Genomic DNA, 25,113 nt, shown 5'->3' on the forward strand with positions numbered 1-25,113 from the left:
TGGTTAGTTTAAAGAAGGTATCACTAAAGTTTTTACTCATAAAAAACCCAAAAAACCCAAAAAAATCCACCCAAAACAAGCCACAACACCTTATTTAAGCTTTTTAGTTTAAAGACAAGTCAAAGTGAGAACAAAGGCAAGACACAAAAAGGGTTGAGTGGTTATTGGGAGGGATAAAACATTACCAGTCTTTTATGAGAAAGAAAAGAAATGCTGATGATCATGAGCCTCAAATTCAGAGTAGTTGTACTTTAACTTTTGTTTACTTTTCAGTCCCATCCTCTAAGCTCATCCTCCATTCTGTGTCTTGTTTAACTTCTTACTTTCCTTTCCTACCTTTCCTGCCATGCCTCATGGAAGAACAGAGTGGTTCTTGATAAAATATTTTAAGTTTCTGTCTTTTAAGTGTCCAATCACATATTACACAGAAGTTGTAACTAATTACTAATGAAGCTCTACTGACTCAAAGTATTCAAAGTTTTGATTAATTGGGATATAACCAACCAAAGAAAATACCCTAAGCCAGAGAACCAAATGCCAGTGGCATCTGCAATGTGGAGGTGAGACATTAGGGTAAAGAATCTTTGGAGAAACAAACCTTTCACTTCAAGGGCGCAGTCACTTGTGAAAAAAAAAAAAAAAACCATTTAAAGCTCTGATTAAACAAAAAGATTCATCTCCCTACTCTGGTTTTTGAGAGAACCTGAGGGACTGATTTCTCTGGAGGAGATTCTCTGGAGGAATCTCTGGAAAAAGAAGTTAGGGGACAATAATGAGTATTTAGAGGATGAGGGTATGGACTACTATGGGAAGATTATAAGGAGAACTGGAAAACAAAACTGTATAGCTAACTTTTCTCCTTTTAGATTTTAAAAAACTAAATGTAATTATTGAGGGCAACAATTGCCATGGAAGGTCCAGCTTGGATGTTAGGAAAAAATTGTTCACTGGAAGAGTGATTAAACATCAGAACAGCCTACCCAGGACAGCAGGGGAGTTACCATCCCTGGAAGTGCTCAAGAAGTGAGTAGACATGGCTCTTCTCAGTGTGGTTTACTGGCCATGATGATCATCCATTGAAGGTTGGACTTGATGATCTTGGAAGTATTTTTCAACTTTAAGGATCCTATAATTCTCAAAGATTTGAGCCAATGAGTGGTGCTTCCTCACTCAGGTATTCATGTGTGGTCAGCACTCAAAACTAGTGAAATTACCTCATCCTTTTAAGGTGAATGAAAGACCCTCTGAATTCACAGGTAGGAATTTGAGGGGTTAATATGAAATTAATATATTGAAGATAAAACTTTTACAGGCTGTCCACAGGTGGAATTTTTTTCAAGTACTTCAACACTTTGTAAACTATGCACAAAATACTTCTAAAGCCTTTCCAAATGTAAATATTGCTTTAATATTTACATTAATACCTCCTCAATTTTTACAAAAATGAATGTGTGAAAGTTTTGAGAGGATAAAGGGTGTCTTACAGCCAACAAGGTAGAAGAGAGTCAGTCATTGCACACCTGCAAAAGAGCTTATCTGAAGTGTGATACAACAAATGTGTTTTTATTCATGGACAGAAATCTGACACATGTAGCAGTGTACAGCAGGTACAACACGTGGCACAGCCCTGCCTAGTATATTTCTAAAGTTTTTAAAGACAAAATACATCAACAAAACTAGAAAAAAGTCCTATTTTATATGAGAGGGATTTCTCCCCTTAAGTCTGATAAGTAACACTTGAAATAAGATTCTAATATTAAAAAAAAAAAATCTTGAAAGTTCACCCACTTTGCCTTGTTCTTCAGAGACATCAGCAGTAGTTTTCTGTGTCTGAATGATGGATTGAGGCACTGTGTTCCTTATGTTAGATTTCCACTTCCCATCCATTCCCTCTTAGTGGATTATCCCATGCATGTAGGCACATCGTGGAATTCCTTCAGCTGCCTCAATTTTTGTCTCTCTGAAATGAGCAGTCACTGTCATCCCTTCTCGGGTGGAGCTAATTTTCCTTAATTTAGCTTTGATTTTCTTCTTTCTGCTTTCACTTCTTTTAGCAGTCAATGACTTCAGAGTCAGTGATTCACCCCATGGAAGTTCTCTGCTGAGTCTTCTGTAGGTTGAACATAGTTTCTTTCCAATCAGTTCCAAACAATTCATGTTTTTCTGGAGCTGGCATTAGTTCAGGTTATATTTATGGACATTGATACTTCTACAATCCATTGACTACTGTCGAACAGAGTAAGACCTATTATGCAATCACCTGGTTTTCATAGGTCCTACTCAGTTCCCTTATTGTATCCTTGAAACTAACTAAATCTATGATAATAAATAAATCTATGACGATAATAAATTTTTTTACAATTTAGCTTTTTTCTCTTTTCAGTAAACACATTAACAATGAATATTGATACTGTCATTGCCTCATCAATCACTATATTCTGTGCTTTTCCATGAGAATTATTTCAACATTTTGTTTCCTGTCATAATCGACTTTCAAAATACAGCACATTTTCTCCCCCATCTGAAAATAGGACAAAACACTTTCTTAAAAAGTTAATCTGGGATGTTCTAGTGAAAAGTTTGTTCAAATCCAAATAAAAAAAAATCAATTAATTTATTCTTGATTACACCTATACAGTTGAAGGATGTAACTCAGAAATCTTCCAGTTTAATATATTATCCTATAATAACCTTGAAACACAAAGTTTATTACAACAGCTATATTGCTGTCAGTGACAACAAAAGATAAACTATAGATAATTTCAAGGACCAGTTTTTGATGCCTTTTTCTAATGAACAAATATATTAGAAGGACCTAATTAATTCACCTGAGCTTGGCATAATGACTAAATAATCTAAAATCAAGCTTGATCTCTATTACAAAAATATAGCTATCTACAGGCTTTTCTTAAAAACCTGGTGCGGTTAGGACAATACTTGGATGTTGTTTCATCGTTTCTTTGCATTAGAAACACAAAAGAACATCATTAGGACAAATATTGCAGATTAATTATTTTTCTACATGGCAGCTTCAAATCTGCTGTGCTCATCACGGTGGCTGGAGTAAATTTCGGCTACTGTCTCCTCCTCTGGAACCTGCCATGAAAAACAAAGAGTTCAGTTAAGGAGATATAGACTTGCTTTTGCCTTAAAAGAAGACTAAAATGTGCTGAGAATGGAACTCTGTTTGTATATTTTATATGTCTGTTTATTAGCATTGACACAGCCTGACATGAACAGTCAGTTCTGGATACTGAGGGATGAACTCAAGGTTTTCTCCATACAAGAAGGAGTTTAATTCACTTAAAAAAACTAATAAAATTTCCTTTTGGCTTCACAACATTTTATTTAAGAGGAATGTGTACAATATAATGCTTCTTGCCTTGGCTTTTTGGGTTTATCTTGGCATAAAGGATAAAATTCAGGTTGCCTAAATTAACAATATGCCAGTCTCTAATAAGGAAGAGGATGCCTGATACAGTGAGCACATAAAAGAGAGATAAAGGCTGTGATATCAATTTGTTATCTCTATTTTTGCTTTTTGTTCAAGGTGAATCCAATGAAAAGGGCATGACTAGCTAAGAAGTCCAAAAATGATCCTGAAGGTGGTCTTGGTGATTTCACAGCCTGAGGTAGAGCAGCATTTTTGAATTTTGAAGAGTCAGCTTTTCTGACTCGTGTGCAAACCACAAAGCCCAGGGCAGTGGGGCTGCAGTGGCTGTACATCATCCAACAGAATGAAAATAAAAGGAGATTCTGTCTTACCTCCCAATAAGCAGAGTCATCAAAGCAGTTCTGGTCAGATACTTGTCCCAAGAAGGGCAGCTTTAGAATAGCACCTGCAGGAAAACCAGCATCAGAGGGTTAAAAAATGAAGAAAATTACTAAATAAATATCCCTCGGGTGTGCCCTGGGAAGCCAGCTAAGTTTTCTGATTCATTTCCTCATCTATGGAAATGTCCCACCATCCTGGGGCAGAAGTTTGTTCATTCTGAGAGGTGATGCAGATTTCTTCATATAAACACAAATTACAGGATAAATAAGAGCTTGTTTTTAATTAACCAGATTTCAGATCAAAATTTTCTTTTTCAGACTGATATTTTTGTTTGTTTGGAAATATTCACAAACACATGGAAATGTGTTGAGTATGTCTTAAACTAGTTTCTGTTCATTATTTCAAGTGTCTGAATACAGAGAATTCCATCCAGAACAACACTTTGCTATTCCTACAGCTGTAAAACTCAGTATCTTTGGAGCATGTATTGAGTAAGACATCTAGAATCACAGAATCATATAAACATTTAAGTTGGAAAAGACCTCCAAGATCACCAGGTTCAATTCCTGACCAAACACTACCATGTCAACCAGACCAGAGCACTGAGTGCCACATCCAGTTGTTCCTTGGACACCTCCAGGGATGGGGATTCCAAACCTCCCTGGACAGCCCCTTCCAATGTCTGACAACACTTTCAGTGAAGAATTCTTCCTGATGAACTTGAACTTCATTTGAAGACAAAGATATTGGAAAACTGCTTTTCCATGTTTGAGTTCCTGCCAGCGTGGCATTGCCCATTATTTCAATTTTGTGTTATGCACACAAAATTGTTGCTACATTTAAGTTCTCCATGGAGAAATCTCTAAATACACACATGTTTTTAGTCACTATATGCATCACACTGACCTGTCAGGGCTCCTCCCACCAGTGCAATTCCAAGTGTACTGCCCAGGGCAGCAGCCTGCATGCCAGGAGTAATCAGGTGACCATTCCTGAAAAGGGCAGAAAACCAAACCATTGACTATCAAAAAACTGCTACACTTTGAGACTGATGATCAGTCTTACAACATTGTACTTGCTGCCTGCTGAACAAGGTGACTCAGGAGAATATCCTGGAATTTTTAAGGTTGGAAAAGATCTCCAAGATCATCGAGTACAACAAATCCTATCATTGCTGTATACAAGACTGAACTCATGGCTTTAATTTGGCTTTATTTTAGGCTAGAGATGGAAACAAGTTCTTTGAGAAGGTTAGTAATGTCCTGTAAGCCTTTAGAGAATACTCCTTGTTGTCAAAAAGGCTAGCATTTAATTTTTTTTTGGGTCTTACAAGATAGTGGGAAAAAGCCATTTTGTTGGGTTTTTTTGGAAATCTTACAATTACCAGCAGTGTAATTGCAGGGTCATAATAAAGATTTTTCTATGTTTGAATGGTTCTGTGTGCTATTTTTTATGACATTTAATTTATTTATTTTTATTTGTGCTTTTAACCTGCAACAAGCTTGGCATTTAAACAGTGTGTTAAAGGCAGGAGATCAAGAAGAACCCAAATTAAACGAGGATACAATGCCTGACATCAAAACAAAGATGCACTTCTGAAAAAAAATCATAATTAGGTCCTAAGAAGGTAGCAAATTAGGATAGACCTTCACAAATTAAAAACTTCTTTCTCTCTTTAACTCACCTCTGTTCCTGTTTCATCGCAGTGACTATGATGCCAGCAATGCCTCCCAGAATGCCAGGCAGACCATGTAAATTATGAACTCCACAAGTGTCTTGAATTTTCAGCTTGGATGCCAACACAGGCTGAAATGAGGGGAAATGGGAAGTTTATAGTGAGTTTATAATCTTCCAGGACCTCTAGTTTGATATGCAAAAGAAAGAGCGGAAGTACAAGAATCAAATAATTATTAAAAGTCACCATTACCTACTGCATCTATCCTCCCTTTATAGCAAACCAAGGGAGTTCCAGGAAAGCCAAAGAGAAGTAAGAAATGGGAGCAGTGCTGGGTCCCCAATACTTACAGTCAGGAATTTGAATCCAAGGACAGAGAAAATTCCAGCAACGGCCCCAATGAACATGGCAGAAAAAGGGTGGATTCGTAGGTCAGCACAGGTACCCACTGCCACTCCTCCTGCCAGGGTGGCATTTTGAATGAGAACCTGCACAGGGGACATGAAGGGAGAGGTGACATATGAGGAACAGAGGACTGATTTAGGGCTGAGTGGCTCTGAAGGTTTTCTTGCACACAGAAGTTTTCCTTTTCTTTGGGAGGGATTTTTCCAATGAAGAAAGAACAGGATTTTAAAATGTTACATGTTTTGACTGTCGGTTCAAAGCTGCTCTAAGTCAGTTTAACATAGTCCAGCCTTTGCAAAGTCACTACAAGTACCCATGAAAATCCAGGCTGAGTCAGGGAGAGCTGCCTCCTGAAACAGCAGCAAATCCTGTGGCTGTGCCTGCTCATGCTGGGCTCAGACAAATAACTGCATCTGCTGGAACGAAGTGGGTGAAAACAGGGCTGGATTTTAGGGCAAGGAGATGGAAGGTTGTCAGTCTGGCAGCCCCAAGCTGGTTTGGTTTTGTCTGTAGTGTAGCTGCACCGTGAGATTGCCAATGACCTGGTGCTCATTGCCTTGAGAGACTTATTTTGGCTCTTGTAATAAGGAAACTCAAACAGGACCATCTTTGAAATAAGATCGAGAAGTCCACCTGATCATTGGACTAATGTCTATGGTCCAGCAGGTTCTGTGGACAAGAGAGAATCATCACAGAATCATTAAGGTTGGAATCATTAACAGAATCATTAACAATTATCAAGTCCAACCATCAAACCAGCACCACCACCATATTTCCTGAACTGTCTGCTACAATGCTTTCCAACCCCTTCTGTGAAGAAATGTTTCCTAATATCCAATCTAAACCTGCCCTGGTGCACCTTGAGGTAATTTTCTCTCATCTGTCACCTGTTTTTTGAGAGAAGAGACTGATTCCCACCTGAATGCACCCTCCTGTCAGTAGGAGTTGCAGAGAGGAATAAAGTCCTCCTTCAGCCTCCTTTTCTCCAGGCCAATCCTCCCCAGCTCCCTCAGTCACTTCTCATCAGACTTTATAGCTTTTACAAGTATAACAGCTCTAATTCTGGCCACAGTATGAGCAAAGGCTGTTGATAGCCTGGACAGATAGATGGACACTGGGAATCTGCCTACTCATCCTTATTACAGAGGGTGGAGTCAACCATAACAGGGCTTATGATGTGATTCTTACCATACTGAATTTGCCTCTTTTATCCACCAAGCTGGAGAGGGCGAATGTGACGACGGTACAGGCAGCCAAGGAGTAGTAAGTGTTGATAATTGCTGTTTCCTGGCCTTCACTGCCATTTCCATTTGCTATGGCAGAGTTGAAACTGGGCCAAAAAAGCCAAAGGAACAGGGTACCTGGATAAATAGAAGTCAAAACAAAGCAAAAGCCATTTAGTCACAAAGGCCAACACAACACAGCAAGCTACACGAAATGAGGGCAAATAATAAGAAACATGAAATAGCCAAAATTCTGGAAGCAATACCAGAATATGCAGAAGCTTTTGACACTGGCAGCTGGAATTTTGACATGTGGTCACTGTCAAATCTTACTGGAAGTCAGTATTTCATGACCCTTTTTCATGCCCCACTCACCGCCAGAACTCACCACCACTGTGAAAACTCAGCCAGAATAGGAGTTCACATGCAAAACCTTTACCATCTATCAGTCCAACTGAAAGTTTTAGCTGGTAAATTGGTGTATGACTAGATCTCATGGACAGATAGATATATTCTTTTTAACATTCATTGCCATGACAGGCACAGCTCAATCCTTTTAATTATGGCCCGTTGCTTTGGAAATACTGCTGAAAAGCAGAAGATTTAACAAAAAGGAAGTCACCACTGATGCACAGGGAAAACACATCTTTAATTTGATCTTTCCTTCGTTCTAAGCAAGGAAAAACTGCAAAAATATGTGTGCCACTGAAAACATGGTGCATGCATCAGACTGAAAGGAATTTGCCTCCAGAAATGTACTTAGGAAAATGGATGTAGCATAAAAATAGATAATCAGTAAAAAATAGAGATGGAAGGGGGATGAAAAGCTGATCAGCACTCGATATTACTTCACTTACCAATCATGGCAAACATGTCTGAGTGATAGGTGGATTCATCATTTTCATGTTTGTTTGCCAGACCAGGACGGTACAGGATGAAAGCTGCAGCCAAACCAAAATAAGCTCCAAAAGCATGGATAGTCATCGAAGCTCCAACATCTGTGGCCTGTAACAGGGACACAAAATAATGCCACAGATTTTATACAGCATAAAGATGAGGGTTTGATGGACGAGAAGTCTGAAGGATTTAATGGTTTAATTTCTATGGTGGAAACTAGAGCCTAGAACATGCAAACTGGAACTTTGACAAAGTGAAAGCATTTGTTATAAAGGGAAAACAATAACTGCTAAATAGTTGTACCTTGAATACTTCAGTAACTAGATGTTCATTGCATGCAAAGATGGTGATCTCCAGAAGAGTCAGGATGAGCAACTGAATGGGACTTGTTTTCCCCAGGAGAGCTCCAAATGAAATCAAAGCAGTTGCTGTACTGAAGTCTGCATTTATCATGCTGAAGTTAGGAAAAAGTATAAAACCAACAAAAAACACATGAAAAAAGGAAAATTAGTTTGCAGGCTGTAATATCCAATGTGCCATTAAAATGATATCATTAAAGTGATAGAGCTTTAACTCTTCAGATCAAAATTATCAATATCATCTTTGCGGATAACAATAAAATCAAACCTTTCCAGATGGATTTTGTAGGGATCTTACCAGCTACCAAAGAGCAAGTATAGAAGGTTTCCTCCTACTTACAACATATATGTGCTTAGCTGTTGAAATTATAGTAAAAAAGCAGATGGGAAGTATATTGGGATGGGCAAGGATGTAATGGAATCATAGAATCATTTAGGTTGAAAAGACCTCTAAAACCATTGAGTCCAACCACTAACCCAACACTGCTAAATCCACCACTAAACCATGTCCCCAAATGCCACATCTGCATATTTTTTAAGCACTTCCAGGGATGGTGACTCCACATTCTCCCTGGGCAGCCTGTTCCAATGCCTGACCACCCTTTCTGTGAAGAAATTTTTCCTAATATCCAATCTAAACCTCTCCTGGAACAACTTGAGGCCATTCCCTCTGGTCTTATTGCTTGTTCCTTGGGAGTAGAGCCTGACCCCCACCTGGCTGCACCCTCTTGTGAGGCAGTTGTGAAGTCCCCCCTGAGCCTCCTCCAGGCTGAGCCCCCCAGCTCCCTCAGATACTTCTCATCAGACTTTTGTTCCAGACCATTCCCCAACTCCTTTGTCCTTCTCTGGATATGCTTCAGCACCTCAATTCCCAGCTCTGACTGCCACCTGGATTTCAATGATGACAGGAAGGTCTTTGGTCAGGTGCTTTATACAATTCTGCAAGGCCAGCATGTCTTTCTGTCACTGTGCATCACCTTTGCATGAGCTGTCAGGCAGGACCAATATTAATACGTTTTGGGGAATGGCAAAGGTAAATAAAACCACAAACTGATCAGAAACCTAGAGCACAGAGAGGCACTAACCCTCTACAAATGCCTGCCTGTAACCATCAGGGAGCAGCTTATACTCCTCCTGCTTGTCCCTCAGTAATGGATGCTGCTCCTTTCAAAATTGTAGACAAGTTGTCTCAGAAAACAGAACTGCAGATGTGGAAAACACTCTAAGATTGGTAGAGGCAGGACAGGTGAACAGGAGGGGCATTAAATGTGCTTAGAGACATTGCTCATGAGGTCTCTTGTTCTGTGATCAGTGTTCAGACCTTGCTAGAGTATGATGCTAAGGAAAATCATTCTTTGAGAAGTAAAAGAAAACCTCCTGAGTGGATAGACATGCTGCTCCAGCCTTTCTTCTGTGACTCTGTGATGGTTCTGCATGGCCTGGGTTTTGGTAGTGAGGGGGCCACAGAGGTGGCTTTTGTGAGAAGCTGCTGGAAGCTTCCACCATGTCCAGCAGAGCCAATCCCTGATGGCTCTGAAGATGATGGACATGGTGCTGGCCAAGGCTGGGCCAATTAGAGATGTTGGTTACGCCTCTGTGATAACATATTTAAGAAGAAACCAAAACCAAAGGAGAGACAGCTTTTTCTAGCCAGAGAAGAGGAGGTGAGAACATGTGAGAAAAACAACATGGAGACACCAAGGTCAGTGGAGAAGGTGGGGGAGGAGATGCTCCAGGTGCCAGAGCCCAACTTCCTCTGCAGGCTGTGGTGAGGACATGGTGGAGCAGCTGTGCCCCTGCAGTCCATGGGGGATGCAGAGATCACCCACAGCCCGTGGGGAGGTGCCCAGGCTGGAGCAGGTGGATGCCTGGAAGAGGCTGTGATCCAGTGGGAGACCATGGAGAGAAAGGCCTCGCTCCCGAGATGGAACAGCCTGGCCTTGAAGGGCTGCACCCCATGGACAAGTAACCCACACCTCAGCAGTTTTGGGAGGACTATCTGCCCGTGGGAGGCACTCAGGTTGCAGCAGTTTGGGAGGACTCCTGCTCATGAGATTGGAACCACACTGGAGAGGTTCATGGAGAACTGTGTCCCATGGGAGGGACCCCACAGCACAGCAGGGGAAGGACTCCTCTCCCTGAGCAGCAGAAAAAGATCTTTAGTGATCAACTAACCAAACCCTCTCTGCCCTGTTCCCTGCACTGCTGTTTGGAAGGAGGGAGAGGTTGGGGGAAAGAACAGTGTTTTAAGGGCTTACTTTACTTCTCATTATCCTCCTCTGATTCTGTTAGTAATAAATTCACTTCGTAATTCTAAGTTCAGCCTGTTTTGCCCTTGGAGTGTTTTCTCCCAGTCCTTATCTCAACTCATGATTCCTTCCTTAATTTTTTCTCCTCTGCCCAGCTGTGGCAGGGGAGAGTGAGTGAGCAGCTGTTGTGAGACCCTGGCGCTTGGCCAGTGTCAAACCACGACAGACCCCAGGTGACATGGAGTGACAGATCCTTCCATGCCTGCCACATGCTGTGTTACTGCTGGAAATCTTCCACCTTCCACAGCTTCAGAGATTTGAAGCAATCTCTCTACAGGACCCACACCTCCCATGTATAACGGAGTACCTCAGATTTCATCCCAACTTTTTGTTCCCTTGGCCCAGTGCACCAGGAGTGACACCCTCAGAGATGAAGGGCAGAAGGATGTGGAGAAGTGGACAGTAAGAATTAATGAAATTTAGGTAAAGTCTGACCCCATAGATGCTGTGATTATGGCGTCTCCTTATACCTTTAGGGATAGAAATACCAATTTTTGTAAATTCTCGTGTACCTTTTGACATCAACAGGAATTCTCCCTCCTTTCGTGTGCCAAAATCCTTGCATCAGAGTTCCCCACTGGAGACCGAAGGCAGCAATGAGCATGTTGAAACCAACACTGCTGAATCCATATTTCTTCAGAAAGGTCATCAGGAAACCAAATCCAACAAATATCATCACGTGGACATCCTGAAAGTCTGAAAGGAAAACACGTCTGTGTAGTGACTGTGAAGACTGACTACAAAGGGTGAAAACCTTGGGACAAAGGAGGATTGAATAGAGTACCAAACTCCAGTCATGGATGTGATCCATTCTTCCCACTTCATGACCAGTCTACTAGTTAAAGACTGAGTGTCTGGAAAATGCAACACCTAATTATTGATTATATCCCTTCCTATATCATTATGGAAAGTCACTAGATCTCTGTACTCACAAATTTAATGTGTCTGGCACTGTCCTCTCTTTGTGAAGCTACCTGGAACATCATCACAGCTTCATGTCCTTACAGAAAAGTTATGTTCCTATTCAAATAAAGGTGGTCAGTGTGTTCTGGCTAGCTCCAAAATTGTACATGGGATTTGTTTGGATGTGTGCTAGGTGTCCCAGTGCAAAAAAATGCTTGGGATATCTAAAACTCATTGTGCTAGACATTGATCTTTTTACATGGATAAAAGAAACAGTAATTTTAAGATAAAGTTTAAATTTAAAAATTAATATAGTTAATCAGCATACACTTAGTCTTCATTCAAATATTTGGTTGTTTTTTTAAATATGAATTTTGTTAAAATACGGCTAGTTCTTTTTCTACTTTTTAAAGTTATTTAATTTTCTTTTTTGTGCTTTTAATACAAACAGAGTCTATCACCACAATATTTATATTTTAAAATATTTTTTTACTTTTCAGCTTTATGTAATTTAATTAACTCTAAACCAGACAGGTTTGAGTCCTGTAGCTGCAACTTTGTGTCTAATTCTACTGTCAGTTAGAACCTCCAGTACAGAGAGATTATTTAATTTTTTTTTATTTCATTGCTCTTGCATGCCAATAAGTGTGAAAAACTTGAGCTGGTTAATATATTTGGCTTGAAGTTAAAATTCCCTTTACTTGAAGCATTCCTCAATTTTGCATTACCAGGTTTAGCCAAAAGAGGGCCCAGAAGTATAATAAGTTTCGGGGATTCCTAATAAACTGTTTTATATTTGCAGTGTCATCTTCCAGCCCTGCCCTAGCACTGATATATGCAGAAAGAGCCTTTACTTTGCATTTAAGAAACAACATCGTTGGTTGGCTTGGAATTAGATGATAAACTTTAAGGTGTCCTCCAACCCAGACTGTTCTGTGATTCTATAGAATGCAGGTGGTTCACAAACATCTTTTGCTTCTTCTCCAGGCTGGACGTTTTAATGCTCTCTGGACTTATTTACACCAATGATTAAATATCCTGGCTAAAATTGGGTTAATTCATGGGTCTTGAGGACAAATTCCTGCTAGTTTAGCGTGCACCTTGAACTTCAACTACCTTTTATGCATTATTTGAAAGAAAACATTACTTGAAATGAAGAAAAAAACATGATTTTAACTGAACTGTTTCAATAACTAGTTGTGTTTGACAAAGCATAGCACTTCTATTCTGTGAGACAGGAAAATAAAGATTGGGAAAAACTGCTCCAGCAGATCCTGAGCAAAGCCACTACACAGAATTCTGCAAGGCTGGCCAAGACCAACACATTAACCCCACTGCAAGGTTGTCAATCTCTACGCAAAGATGCTTGTGGAATACACTAAAGCTGATTTTTCTTGGCCTAAAGCTGTACACCATAGAACTCTGAACAGGAGTGATGCATAAGTTTTCCTAAGCCATGAGTCATGGATGCTTACAGGACAATGTATGCAGGATGCTAATACTAAAGAAATCTTCTTGGAGTGCTCCAAGAACCATCATATCCCCTTGTTCTCCCATTCCAGTGGCACAGCACACCTGAAGTTGTCCATCCAATCTGCCACGCTTTACTTGCATCCAGCAGAAACAGATATAATGCAAAGCTGTGCTTTGGGATTGATCTCAGCACAGCCTTCCTTAACTGAGTGCAAAGCTATGCTGATCCCCTACAATTATTTTTACTTTTCTTCTGTCCAAAATGACTGAAACAGCTTGAATTCATGGTGCTGAGGTGCCTAAGGCATATAAAATCAGGCCCTGCACCGCACTTCTGAGAATACAAATTGACTCCTGGATGAAACAACTGAATCTCTGAGGTAGAGATGAGTTAACATCCTAAGGGATAGCATTGGAAGCAGGTTGAACCCATCATTTTGTGGAATCAGGGGAAGTCCTCACTCAAGATATATTCTAATACACCTATACAATCACGGCATTAAATTTCTGCCAAGTCCTCAGGCAAACTCTGCTTTTGTTTGCACTTTGTACAGGTAAATTTGAGAGGAAGGGGTCTTAAAAGTGAAAATACAAGTATTACAAAATCCTGCTTTCATTCCCATTACTTATTGGGAATGACCTCTGTCGGGTCATCGTCTAAAAGTTCAACATGACATTGGTGGTGTTTGCTTCGTTTTTGTCTCTACTGGTAATCTGAGCAGCCTGGCCAAAAGAAATTCAAGTTCTTCTCTCCTAAAACACTGTTCTCACCTTCAGAGTAGTCCCTTATCCATGCTATGCGTAAAGCCATTCCTGGGAGGAGGTCAAGGGGTCAGTTTGCATGAACTCAAACCATTCCAGAGGGCAGCTCACAGGTCAGTAGTGAGGGCAGCTGAGGGAGAAGTGTGCAGGAATAACACAGTCATACACTGCCTGTGCAGGCAGGCATGGGAGACAGCAGGAAATTCCTCCCTCAGACACTGATATTAGGAAAGAAATAACCATTGGTGATCTCTAACTGGCTAGGTTACATTTGAAGACCTAAATGGTAGTGTTAGTACAATTATCTGAGCTGTCAAATTATTCATGTGGGTTTTGGCATAACTTTTACTTAGGCCAACAAGCATCTCCAGGGTGACAGTGGTACAAGAGTCATTCCCAATTCTCTGTCTAGATAAGGCCACCTATTTTTCAGCCTTGAGAAGAAAAGGCTCTGGGGAGACCTTAAAGCATCTTCTAGTACTTAAAGGGGGGTTATAAAAAAGTGGGATAATGGCTTCTTAAATGGGCAGATAATGATAGGACAAGAGAGAACAGTTTAAAATTAAAAGAGATTTAGATTGGATATTAAGAAGAAATTCCTTGCTGTGAGGATGCTGACGCCCTGGCAACCTGCTGAGGTTTCCCAGAGAAGCTGTGGCTGCCCCATCCCTGGAAGTGTTCAAGGCCAGGCTGGATGGGGCTTGGAGCATCCTGGTCTATTGAAAGGCATTCCTGTCCATGGCAGGGTGTTGGAAAGAGGTGACCTTTAAGGTCCTTTCCAACCCAAACTTTCCTTTGGCTCTATGAACATCAGTGACATGGCCAAGCTGAGTCACAGAGAAGGAGTTCTGGCACAGCCTAAATTACATCTCAGGGAGTTAACACATCTCCACATCTCAGCGGAGTTAACCCAAATGTGAGTAATTAGCCCCCAATGTTTATCAGCTGACTTGCATCTGGAGCTGAATAATGTCCTTCATTTGCTGTTCTGTGACCCAGACAGTGCTCTCTGTGAGAATACACAACATAAGATACTCCACCCTGAGATCACGTTGCCCTGTAACAGTCATGGAAAGGACAGTTAGAATGAGAGGAAAAGAGGGATGCATTCAAAATGACACAGGTGCTACCTGCAGGCAGGGAATTCTGTACTCTGTGATCCTCATCAAGTGCACTGCAGTCAGGGCAACAAGTCATTGAAGCCTCAGAGCAGAGAGAACGACCAACAAACCTTCAATACTGCCAGGAAAACACAGTTTGGAGCAAGGTAAACTCCGTTTTCTCTTTATTCACAAAACCCTCATCTTTCTCTTAGGAGGAGGGGGTGAGAGAAGTGAGCAACTACTTTTCAGGCCAAAAGCTTTTTCTGATCTTCACCAAGTATTTGAAGAGTAACAAATCAACAGAAACATTTTCAGGCTTAACCATTACTGCCTAACAGAGGGAGACAGCAGGGGTTTATCCACCTTGTCACAAAAACTATGGCTCTTCATGAAGCTTCTACAAACATTTTTAACAATGATGCATATGCAGCTCAATTTCCATGTTCTCATTAGACAACCTTTCCAAACCTGGATGATAGTAATGAAACTTTCTATTAATTTTAATTATTTTCTACAGTAATCAAGATAGAAGGTCTGGCAAGAAACACCCCCATCTGTCTCTGAAGAAAAATGCTGGAATTTTTCAAAGCAATACATAGTTCTCCAAGTCTTAACCTGCTGTGCAACCACCAGAACTATTTCCCAGGCTCTTCTCTCACAGAACAACAAACTTCTCAGCAGTGAGGTACTTGCAGAAATTTATATGTGCTGAACTTGGATTTGACTTTGAAGCCTGCTACTTTCACACCTCAGAAAAATTTGTTTGCCCCAAAGCAACTTTCTTTTCCAGCTTTAACAGTAGGTCTCATAAGTTATTCAGAAATCTTGCTTACGATCAGGTTAAAGAAATTCTAACGTCTATAAATCTTAGACAGCAATACTTACATGGGTATAAGTGTGTAGCAAAATCACTTGTATCATAATCCACAAATATCCCATACAAAACAATGATGATCACTTCCAGAAGAAGTGCCAGGATGGAGAACTTGAACTTCATGTTGGTGTCAAAGTCTGGAGGCATTGCTGGAGAGCAGGTGGCTGTGAGAGCTCGATAATGGGCGTTTGCCTTCAGAGGAGCTGACTAACTCTGTGGATCTGGGTGATATAGCAAAAAAGAAACTGAGACGTGAACATGCCGTCACACCCACTATGGGAGGGAAAAAGTGTGGGTCAATATAGTGATTTCCATTTCCCAGTGTACTTCTGTGTGTGAAATGCTGGCTTGCATGTGCTTCTTTTCCCCCAGTTTGTTATACAAACCAGCTCATTCAGCCAGTTGTACTTCTTGCTGCCTTATGTGTATTTTTAAAGGAAATAACCTTCAAGAAAATCTCACAGAGCCTTGTTTGCTGCACGTAGTAAGGAACAGTGACTCTCAATTGTGTTTCCTGTAGTCACTAATATTTTTGAGTTGTAGCTGTTCATTCAAAAAGGAAATAATTTTGCATTGCAAATAAAACATGGAAAATCACCTCTCTCATCATATAGGATGTGATAGGTAAGGAGAATCTCTTTCAACAGCCTGGAGACATAGCTCTTCTTTATTTCACAGTGAGGTTCTCATTCTCAGAGCATAAATTCTCATTGTAAACTCCTGTTTAAAAAGAAAATGATTGTACTTCTTTATATGTAAGAAGGATATTCATAGTTGCTAAAAAAGAAAGCTGTAATTACTAAAAAGAGGAACTTGAAGAAAACAGCTCTATTTTTCATTTTGAATTATTACTTTTTTTCTTTACATTCCCCTTAGCTCAGACAATGAAAATAGGTCAGAGACCAAATCTATTACGTGGTTTTAAAAGCTTAGTTTGTAAATTTTCTCATAAATGGAGGCGGAAATTAAATTTCGCTTAGTTTTTAAATTTTCTCATAAATGGAGGCGGAAATTAAATTTCACTTAGTTTACTGTTGGATGATCTTTTGCTCTTGAGTAGCATTGCTTGTCAAAATTTGTCCTGAGTCCTCAAAGTTTTGTGGATAAAATATTGAATTGATGTGATAGAGAGTAAATTCACCTCTGTTAATCCAGTAGTCAGAAAATAGGGCAAAATGGTATGGTACAAGCCTTTATGTCATGCACCTATTAAATAGAGGGATGATATTGCAGTAGTGACTAATTGGTCATGAAGAAGTAGTGCCAGGGTACAGCAATAAAATGTTGTATCAATCCTTGGGTATAAAAATGAGCTTAATATAGAGATGTTGGGAGATGATGCTAAATTGGGGTGCTGTCCTGGTGAGATACTGCTGGAGAACTGCTCACATGTGATGAGATTTAAAGAACTCAGCTATTTTTAAGGTACCTCTATTCTGGTGTACAGGGCAGTGCCATGACTTTTTCTCTGCTCCTAAGGCAAATTTAAAATTCTCTAATATAAAGGTAGAATTAGACCATTATCCAAACTAAGTTTAAAATTATCACAGCTTTTTCTGTTTAAAAATGAGTCTGTGAATTTGCAAGGGAAACCAAAGTATTTAGCAAGAAAGCACTAATCTATCACACAATCAAGCTGGCAAGTGGCAAAGCTAAAATGAGCACATATGTGTTTCTTCCTTCATAGCAGTGATATTTCATTTGAGCAGATCAAAGAGAGGAAACAGAGCTTTGCTAAAAAGCTATCACTCATTCTTGTTGCACCACAGCATAGGACACATCCAGGTTTGACTGTGAGGATCTGTGAGCTCCTACATTTGCTCAGGAGGTGATTAAAAAAGGACAAACTCACGAGCAAAGTTCACTGCTTTTCTTACCCACAGCTCAGCCATGGGATATCTTGTGCATTCGTTGCATAAAATCTTTCCTAGTGAAGACCTCACATGAAAAATGTGCAATCCTTATGTTAAGATCTTTCAGGGGTGCAGCAAAAATTCCTTGCTGAAATGTGATCAGGAAAAGTGCCTTTTAATAGTGTTCAAAATTAAAAGTGGGCCAAGTCCATTCAATCAGGACTTTCTCTGAGATTATTATTTTATATCTTAAATCTCATGCAGGTACATACTCACACAGAGACATACAAACTGTATTGGAAGAGTATTCATACATGTATTTTTCCTTTATTTTTGGCCAGGAACAATAACTTAGCTATTTTCCCAGTGAGGTGAATGAATGGTTCCTAGACAGGTACAGGTGATTTATGCACAAATAGGGATGCTGAAGAATCTATATCCCAATATTTATGCACTCTAATATTCGTTCTTCTAAATAAATGAAACATTTTTCTCTCACCACTAACAAGGTTGAATCTGTCACAAACTAACTTCATATATTGCCAAATTTAAGCTAAAAGTACTGACACCACAAGCTGCCAGGAAGAAGATGCTTTATCCAAGGGGTGGAGCTGGACTATTTTGCTCACTGGACTTTTTTGGGAAAACCCAGTTTGGCCTGACTTACTGACTGGGTGTTTGGTTGTTGAGATAGGCTTTGGCTTTGTCATATTTGGGTCTGGGCACTGCTTCAGGAAATTCCAGGTGCTTTGGATCCTCTCCTCCAGCCTCTCCAAGGGAAGAAGGGTGGATAGCCATGCCCTGGGTTCATACATACCCAGCCATACCATCTGTGGAGAGTGTGGAATGTTTATCCTGTTAAATAATGAAAACAAGGTCTGGATCTTTCAGCCCTACATCCCCATGGAAACCTTGTACATAGCAGGTTCTACATTTTGGGCTGATGTATTTCCCAGCAGAAGCAACTGCCCTGTCAATGGCTGCCTGTCATTCCCATTTTTTTCCCTGATTGCCTCATTTCTGGCACAGGCTTTCCAGGTGATGGGGAAGCAGCCACTTCCAAATCTCATTTCAGAGGCCAGCAGCCTTTTTGTGTCCATCCAGCTGCTGCCTGGGACAACCAAAACACACTCATCTTGAACTGCTGCTCTTTGGGAAATTCACTTATATCTCCTTATTAGCTTCATCCCAATCCTGGCGGATATAAATGCAATGGAAGGAGCAAGGGTGTTCTTTGACAAATACTGTTGCACACCTGGAATTACTAAACTTTATGTATTTGTCATTTAAACAGCTATTGGATTTTTTATCCAGCTTTCCATCTAAACAGGATGGTCTTGACACATCAAAAGCTTTATGTATAAAAATGTGAATAGTTATGGCAGAGTTTCAATATTACAGAAGGATAAAAATAAGAAATACAGGGGTTGCTTGAGCAGTATCTAACCTAAAGAATGAGAAAGAATCTGCATTTAATAATCTTCTTACAGCATCATTAAGAGTGGCATTCACCTGACTAGACACACTCTGTACATTTCTGTACCCAATCTAACCTGCAGTGTTTTCCTTTTAAACCACAGACCCATGGAATCATTAGGGTTGGAAAAGACCTCCAAGAACACGAAGTCCAACCATTAACCCTGCCAGGTTCACCACTAAATCATGTCCTTCAACACCACATCTACATGGTTTTTTAAAATTTCTTTTCCAGAAGAAATAGAAACTTCCAAGAGCACTTGTTTTCATGTTAAAGGAAGTTACCTAAATACCTGGCTAAATAGGCCACGTGAATGGAAGTGCTCTTTTTTGGTCATGTTTGTTGGCTGACACAGGCTCAAATCAGGATCAGTGTGTCTCCTAGAAGAGCCTGCTGTTATTTAAGGCTCTGAGCTCAATTCACTGAAGTCTGAGCTATGAGAATCCCTCAGTCTATGATGTGGATTTACAGATCATGACTTGAGTGCACAGAAATCTTCAATTTACTTCTTGGTGTGTTTACTCTTCTTGTGGATACAGCTACAGAGACCAGAGAGGTGGAGTAAGGTGCATCTTGCCTCCACACAGTAGAGAAATATTTCTTAGATCTCTTGAACTTTGAGCTAAACTTTTTTGAGATCATTGACATTTATCCCATATCTATGGTGTTGCAGTAGTAGTGTTTTTTTCATTAAACATTTACTTTAATTCTTGGAGTCAGCACACCCCTACCTCTCCTCAAGCTGAAAGCTCAACCAAGCAGATGCAGTTTGTCCGTGCAGTCCTTAAAAAGTCTCCTTCACTTTAAAATTCAGAGGGAAGTAAAATTCAGTCGGTTTTGTGATTCCTTAGATAGCAGCAATAAGATCACAGAATCACAGAGTGGGTTAGGCAGAAAGGGACCACAGAGACTTCACACCTTCTCTGGACAATCTGTTCAGGGCTTGGTCACTGCACAGGAAAGAAATTCTTCCTCATGTTCACATGGAACTTCCTGGACATCAATTTCTGCCTGTTGCCTCTCTGTCTTGACTGGATCCAAATCTCCCCCACCAGCTTCTTACCTGATTTCTTACAAAAGAGGGAAACATAGTGTTGCTAATGCTCCACTAAAAAAAATCTATTTCAGGGAACACTGAGATGTCCATCAGAAAAGGAAGGAATGATGGACGAATAGCAATCACAGATTACAGGTAGGTGATGGTTTAGTTTAGGTTGAGCTTACAGTGTCTCTTGCTGAAATAAATGTGTTTTATTTTTCCATTTGAAATCTCACAGACTTTGTTCTCTAACTAAGACCTTACTTGATTCCTAGAAAGTATTTTTAGTCTTTCCAGTACACAAATAACTGATAGAAGGTAACACTAGAAGGAATTAGCCTATTGGTCTTTCCTCTAAATAGAAGAGGTCAAATAATTACAACCAGTTAAGCAGTGTTCAACTAAAGCATGGCTTGTTGAAGAGGAGCATGTTTCACTTAAAAACTTCACTCTCTCATTTCTGCTTTCATTGCATGAGTGTTGCAAAGCAGGGTTTAAATGCTAAACAGAAACTTTTGGTTGAGATGTTGGCCAAAGTTGCAGGCAAGCTGTTTACTAGAGATAACAGGGTTCTTCTCCCTTCCACAAGAGCCAGTGGGCCTCTCTGAGCTGCTCTTGTGATAAAAAGGCTCTACCTCAGCTAAGATGGATGCTTTGCATGCACCTAAAAGCTCTACCTGTTATTCTGTGAAATCAGTAAAAAATACTAACAATTAGATATATAGGTTTAAGCCTCAGATGGTGTGAGTGATGAAATATATATTTATTGAATTTTTGATGTTAATGTAGGTGTTTCTCTTGCTCCCCATCAGTTCCCTGTGTTTATTTGTGACTTGGCTCTTGACATGGCTGTTCCTGCCCGTGTGAAATCTCTCACAGAGTCTTTTTTCTAAAGGCAAGCAGGTCTTAAGCTTCTGAAAAAGCACGAAGAGATGACTTTGGACACGGCAGTGAATCATCTCAGTTGTCTTTCCTTACAGAGGACTGGCTGCCTCTAGGTTTCAAAATACATTCTGTAGCTGCAAGTATGCCTGGATTTGTGTTCACTCTTTGCATCATGCCAGAAGAGCACTGGCAAAGGGCACTTGTAAAGGAAGTTGAAGAGAATTGCTTTGAGTCTTGGATATTAGGAAGAAATTCTTCCCTGTGAGGGTGGTGAGGCCCTGGCACAGGTTGTCCAGAGAAGCTGTGGCTGCCCCTGGATCCCTGGAAGTGTCCAAGGCCAGGTTGGACAGGGCTTGGAGCAACCTGGGATTGTGGAAGGTGTCCCTGATCATGGCAGGGGTTGGGATTGGATGTTATTTAAGGTCCCTCCCAATCCACATAATTCTGTGATTCTATGATTCCATAAGTCTTTTGTTCCTCACCGATTTTTCATGATTCTTTCATGTTCCTCATGATCTTTCATTTATTCCTTACATGGATCAGCAAATACAAGCTCAAATCAAACTGAGCAACCCCAGAAAATCTCCTGCTATGTGTGCCTCTCCCATCATTTATGTAAATCATTTATGTAAATCAGCCTCTGGAGGCTGAGCTGTGATGTTCTCAGTGACACAGCATGAAGGTGCTGCTTAGTGGTAACACGTGAAATAGTTGGTCTGACCCACAAGTAAATATTAAATTTCTATGATACAGTGAGTGCTGTACACTGAGCCACACCACAGGTTAAACCCTAGCACAAACAGTGCGTTTTGTACGAGTGTTCACACTGACCCACAAGTTCTAATCATTTTGACCTCGGCACAAATTGCAAACGTGGGTAGAACAATTAGTACATAACAAATTCCTGCAAGAAACTCCCATATTGTTTGTTTTTCCTGTGTACAACTAACATCTCCTCCAGCTGGCTGAATATTAGAAAAGTGGGGACTTCTTTGTTTGCAGCTTGAATGCTGACCTGATGGAAGACATGATTTGTGACCTTCATAATTAATTTACATGAATGTTTTTTAGATGTCAGGAAGTAGGTGCTAAATCACTGAATATACCAAAGTAGTCCTGTGCTATTGAACTGACAAGATGAATTTATTATTTCCTCCCAGTGGGCCAAGGACAAATTCAATGAACAACTGCAACCCAACTAACTATCTAAAACACAGCACCCCTTCCGGGACAAGCCAACACTGGAGGTACTACAATCAACAGGGAGCAAATAAATATAAATATAGAAGGAAAAATTGCCTCAGTGGAAAAATCCAGTCTCTGAAGTGTTCATAGCAAGCTGTGAAAGGTACAAGTTTTTGTGTCATAGTGCATGAGATGCTACATTCTCCTTAGATGCTTACTAATTACCTCTAAAACATGCAGAGCAGCATTAAATGACTCATTTAGGGCTGTATAAAAATCTTTATACTGCTTTGCTCAACTGATATGCCTAGATCTGCATTGACTCTTAGTGCCAGGCAACTGCAATAATCCGAGATCCAAAGCCTGGTTTCTGACATATTATGGTCGATATTATGTCCAAATAGTCTGGATTGTTTTTGTGTTTCCAATGCGCTCATCCTTATGTTAATTGATTACAGAAAGGATGATCCAAGGCTCTCCCAGGAAGAAGGGCAAAAAGCAAAACTAGAGACAGACTGAGCCAAAACAGAGCTCCTGGGCCATGGGCAGGTGGTTGGAGAAGCTTCAAGGGAGGCTAAAACCTCCTCACTGCTCATTATTAAAAACTAGGCTTGGAAGATTGTTGATATTTCTGGCTATTTTTGCCTGTGCAGCAAGCTTTCCATATTTTTGGGTGGCTTCTCCCTTATCACAAGATTTATCTCTCTGCCTTCACACTCTTCAACTTGTTTTTTGTGTCATTTCACCTTTCCCCTCCATGTTATTTACACATTTCTTTTCCATGGACTTTTTTCTTCTTTCCCATTTATAACCTGATTTCCTCATGAGCACTGAGCCACTGCAATCTGTGGAAGAAGCTTGATCACTACTTCCAACACCTAATTTATTGTTTTACTAACACTTTTTACCTCTTCAATCACCCAGAATTTGTCTCTTCAGGAACATGGAATTTTTAGGTCATTGAGGACTTTTCCTGCAATTGTAGGTAGGTTATCACATAATATTTTCAATAAATATTTTGTCCACTGTAAAATTTTTATGTCATTCTTCATTCAGTTGAAAGGCTGCTGCTGGCCTTTCCAGTTTTCATGCTTAGAAATTGATTTCTTTTCACTAAATTTCTTAAAACAGTACATATGTCTTGGTTTTGTGCTGAAAATAAAGAATATAATGCAAGACGTTGAGAAATATCTCCTGGCATAAGAGATAGTGGCTCCTGCACAGGAGTCACTCCTAAAAAAAAAGCATCAATTTAAGAATCTCTTTCAAAAAATAAGGAGACATTTTCTGGTACATTGTTGGGTGAGTGTGGAAAATCACCTCCATTGTATGACCAGAGCTGCACATCCACATTTACATAAGAGGTGAATCCATCCTTGCTTTGAATTTTCAGAAATTGTGTAATTTTGGTGCTTCAGAAGCAGAAACTGTCCCTGACTTCAGCATTTCACTCCTGTGCAAATATCACAAGGGCTACAGTTCAATTTTTGCCAAAATAAATATCTTTTGACCCTTCAGCAATCACTTTGTGGGAAACTTACCATATGTGCCTGCACAAAGATTGCTATATATTACTAAATAAAAATAACATGCTTTAACATATACTTCCTTTGTTATCTTCAGTGTAGGTTTCTGGAATTTGTTTACATTGGGAATAGACTTTTTAAAGAAGATAGGTGAATGGTTTTGCATGCCCTAAAAACTCTGTTTCTTTAAAGGCAATGCATGAAATAAGAAAACCTTGTTGTTCATTCAACAAAATGAATAAAAGCCATAATTTGATTTTAGTGTGGCAGCCTGGGCTTTCCTCCTTTACTTTTACCCAGCACTTCAGGGAGCAGTGGGAGGGGAAAAGAAAGCAGAGGGGTGGTAATGATGCAAATCAGCAAGCAAAAAATAGAATTTGCTTTGAAATCGTCATTTCTGTGGAGAAAAACCCCAAGAATCCAATGATAATGATTTTAAAGAATAATTTCCATTTACACATGTGTTGAGCCCTGGGCTCTCTATCAGTGGCCAAACAAATAGCTAACACAGGTATTTTCTGTGCCAATTTGCTACTTCAACGTTTCCTAAAAATTGGCTTTCTTCCCGAGTTGTTATTGTTGCTGGTGTCAGAGTGTCTGTCAGTCCTAGGCAGCAGTGTGAGGGTGGCATTTCACAGAGCCCAGAGCTGAGCCCAGTGACAGCCCTTGAACCCTCGGGCGTCACCGGTGGGTCGGCAGGGAGTGTCACCTCCTCTCTTGTATCTCCCCGTGCTCCCTGTCCCCTTGACTTGTGGTTAAACGGAGATAGAATTATGCTGGGGGTGTGGCTATTAAATGTGATATTATAATTTACAGGACCTGGTGCTTTGTGGGCTCTTTCTCAGAGTTCACCAATTAATCTTCCTTGCCCTGGCTGTGTTGGTTTATCTCTGCCTTGCACTCGGTGAGGCTGAAGCTCGCAGGTCAAATGTCTTGCTTGGGGGTTAAATGTCTTGGTCACAGCCCAGAGTGGAGACAGCAGCTGTCAAGAAAGTTCTTAATCAGGGAGTCCATCTCCTGTTTTTCACAGTTTAACCATGGCCTTTACATTTAGAGGAATCTCATTTTTGGCAGCCTGGCCTAGAAGATGGGAGCAGCCCAGGGGTGGGGAACATCCTCGTCCTGTCCCTGCTCTGATGACCCTTTGCTGCTTGGGCTTCCTCAACCATTTGCCATGATTTTATTTTATGGGAATAAATTGGATATTCTGACAACATAAATTTCTAATGGAGTGTGAAAATTTCCAATTCTTGCTTTCTATTTAGTATGGGGACTTGAGGAGGAAGCCTCAAGTTGTGCCAGGGAAGATTTAGATTGGGTATTAGGGAAAATTTCTCCATGGAAGGGGTTGCCAAACATTGGAACAGGCTGCCCTGGGAAGCGGTGAAGT

At 40.3% G+C, this 25,113-nt stretch overlaps 1 protein-coding gene and 1 long non-coding RNA gene across 2 annotated transcripts; one reads left to right on the top strand and one right to left on the bottom strand.

Moving 5' to 3' along the window:
- Positions 1-1,542: 1,542 nt before the first annotated feature.
- Positions 1,543-16,012, bottom strand: RHAG (Rh associated glycoprotein). The gene is made up of 10 exons (XM_085057079.1): positions 15,770-16,012; positions 11,156-11,339; positions 8,279-8,429; positions 7,936-8,083; positions 7,044-7,216; positions 5,801-5,938; positions 5,460-5,581; positions 4,682-4,767; positions 3,766-3,839; positions 1,543-3,096 (listed from the first exon to the last, which is right to left on the bottom strand). Exons 1-10 carry the CDS (start codon positions 15,903-15,905, stop codon positions 3,019-3,021), a joined length of 1,290 nt encoding a protein of 429 aa, XP_084913205.1. The 5' UTR covers positions 15,906-16,012; the 3' UTR covers positions 1,543-3,018.
- On the top strand, positions 9,917-11,712 carry LOC146440414 (uncharacterized). The gene is made up of 3 exons (XR_014851143.1): positions 9,917-10,036; positions 10,989-11,066; positions 11,172-11,712. It is a non-coding gene; the product is annotated as an uncharacterized LOC146440414 (long non-coding RNA).
- Positions 16,013-25,113: the final 9,101 nt, after the last annotated feature.

The sequence above is a fragment of the Lichenostomus cassidix genome, chromosome 3 (genome assembly GCF_008360975.1).
Source record: "Lichenostomus cassidix isolate B80296 chromosome 3, HeHo_3.0, whole genome shotgun sequence".
NCBI lineage: Eukaryota > Metazoa > Chordata > Aves > Passeriformes > Meliphagidae > Lichenostomus > Lichenostomus cassidix.

Bases quoted from the DNA above. Each gene is read 5' to 3' on its own strand.
- RHAG (XM_085057079.1), bottom strand. From the start codon at position 15,905: ATGCCTCCAGACTTTGACACCAACATGAAGTTCAAGTTCTCCATCCTG. The intron at 8,430-11,155 runs GTACACGAGAAT...TCCTAACTTCAG, and splicing joins ATTCCTGTTGATGTCAAAAG to CATGATAAATGCAGACTTCA. The intron at 5,582-5,800 runs GTAAGTATTGGG...CCCTCATTTCAG, and splicing joins TTGGATTCAAATTCCTGACT to CCTGTGTTGGCATCCAAGCT.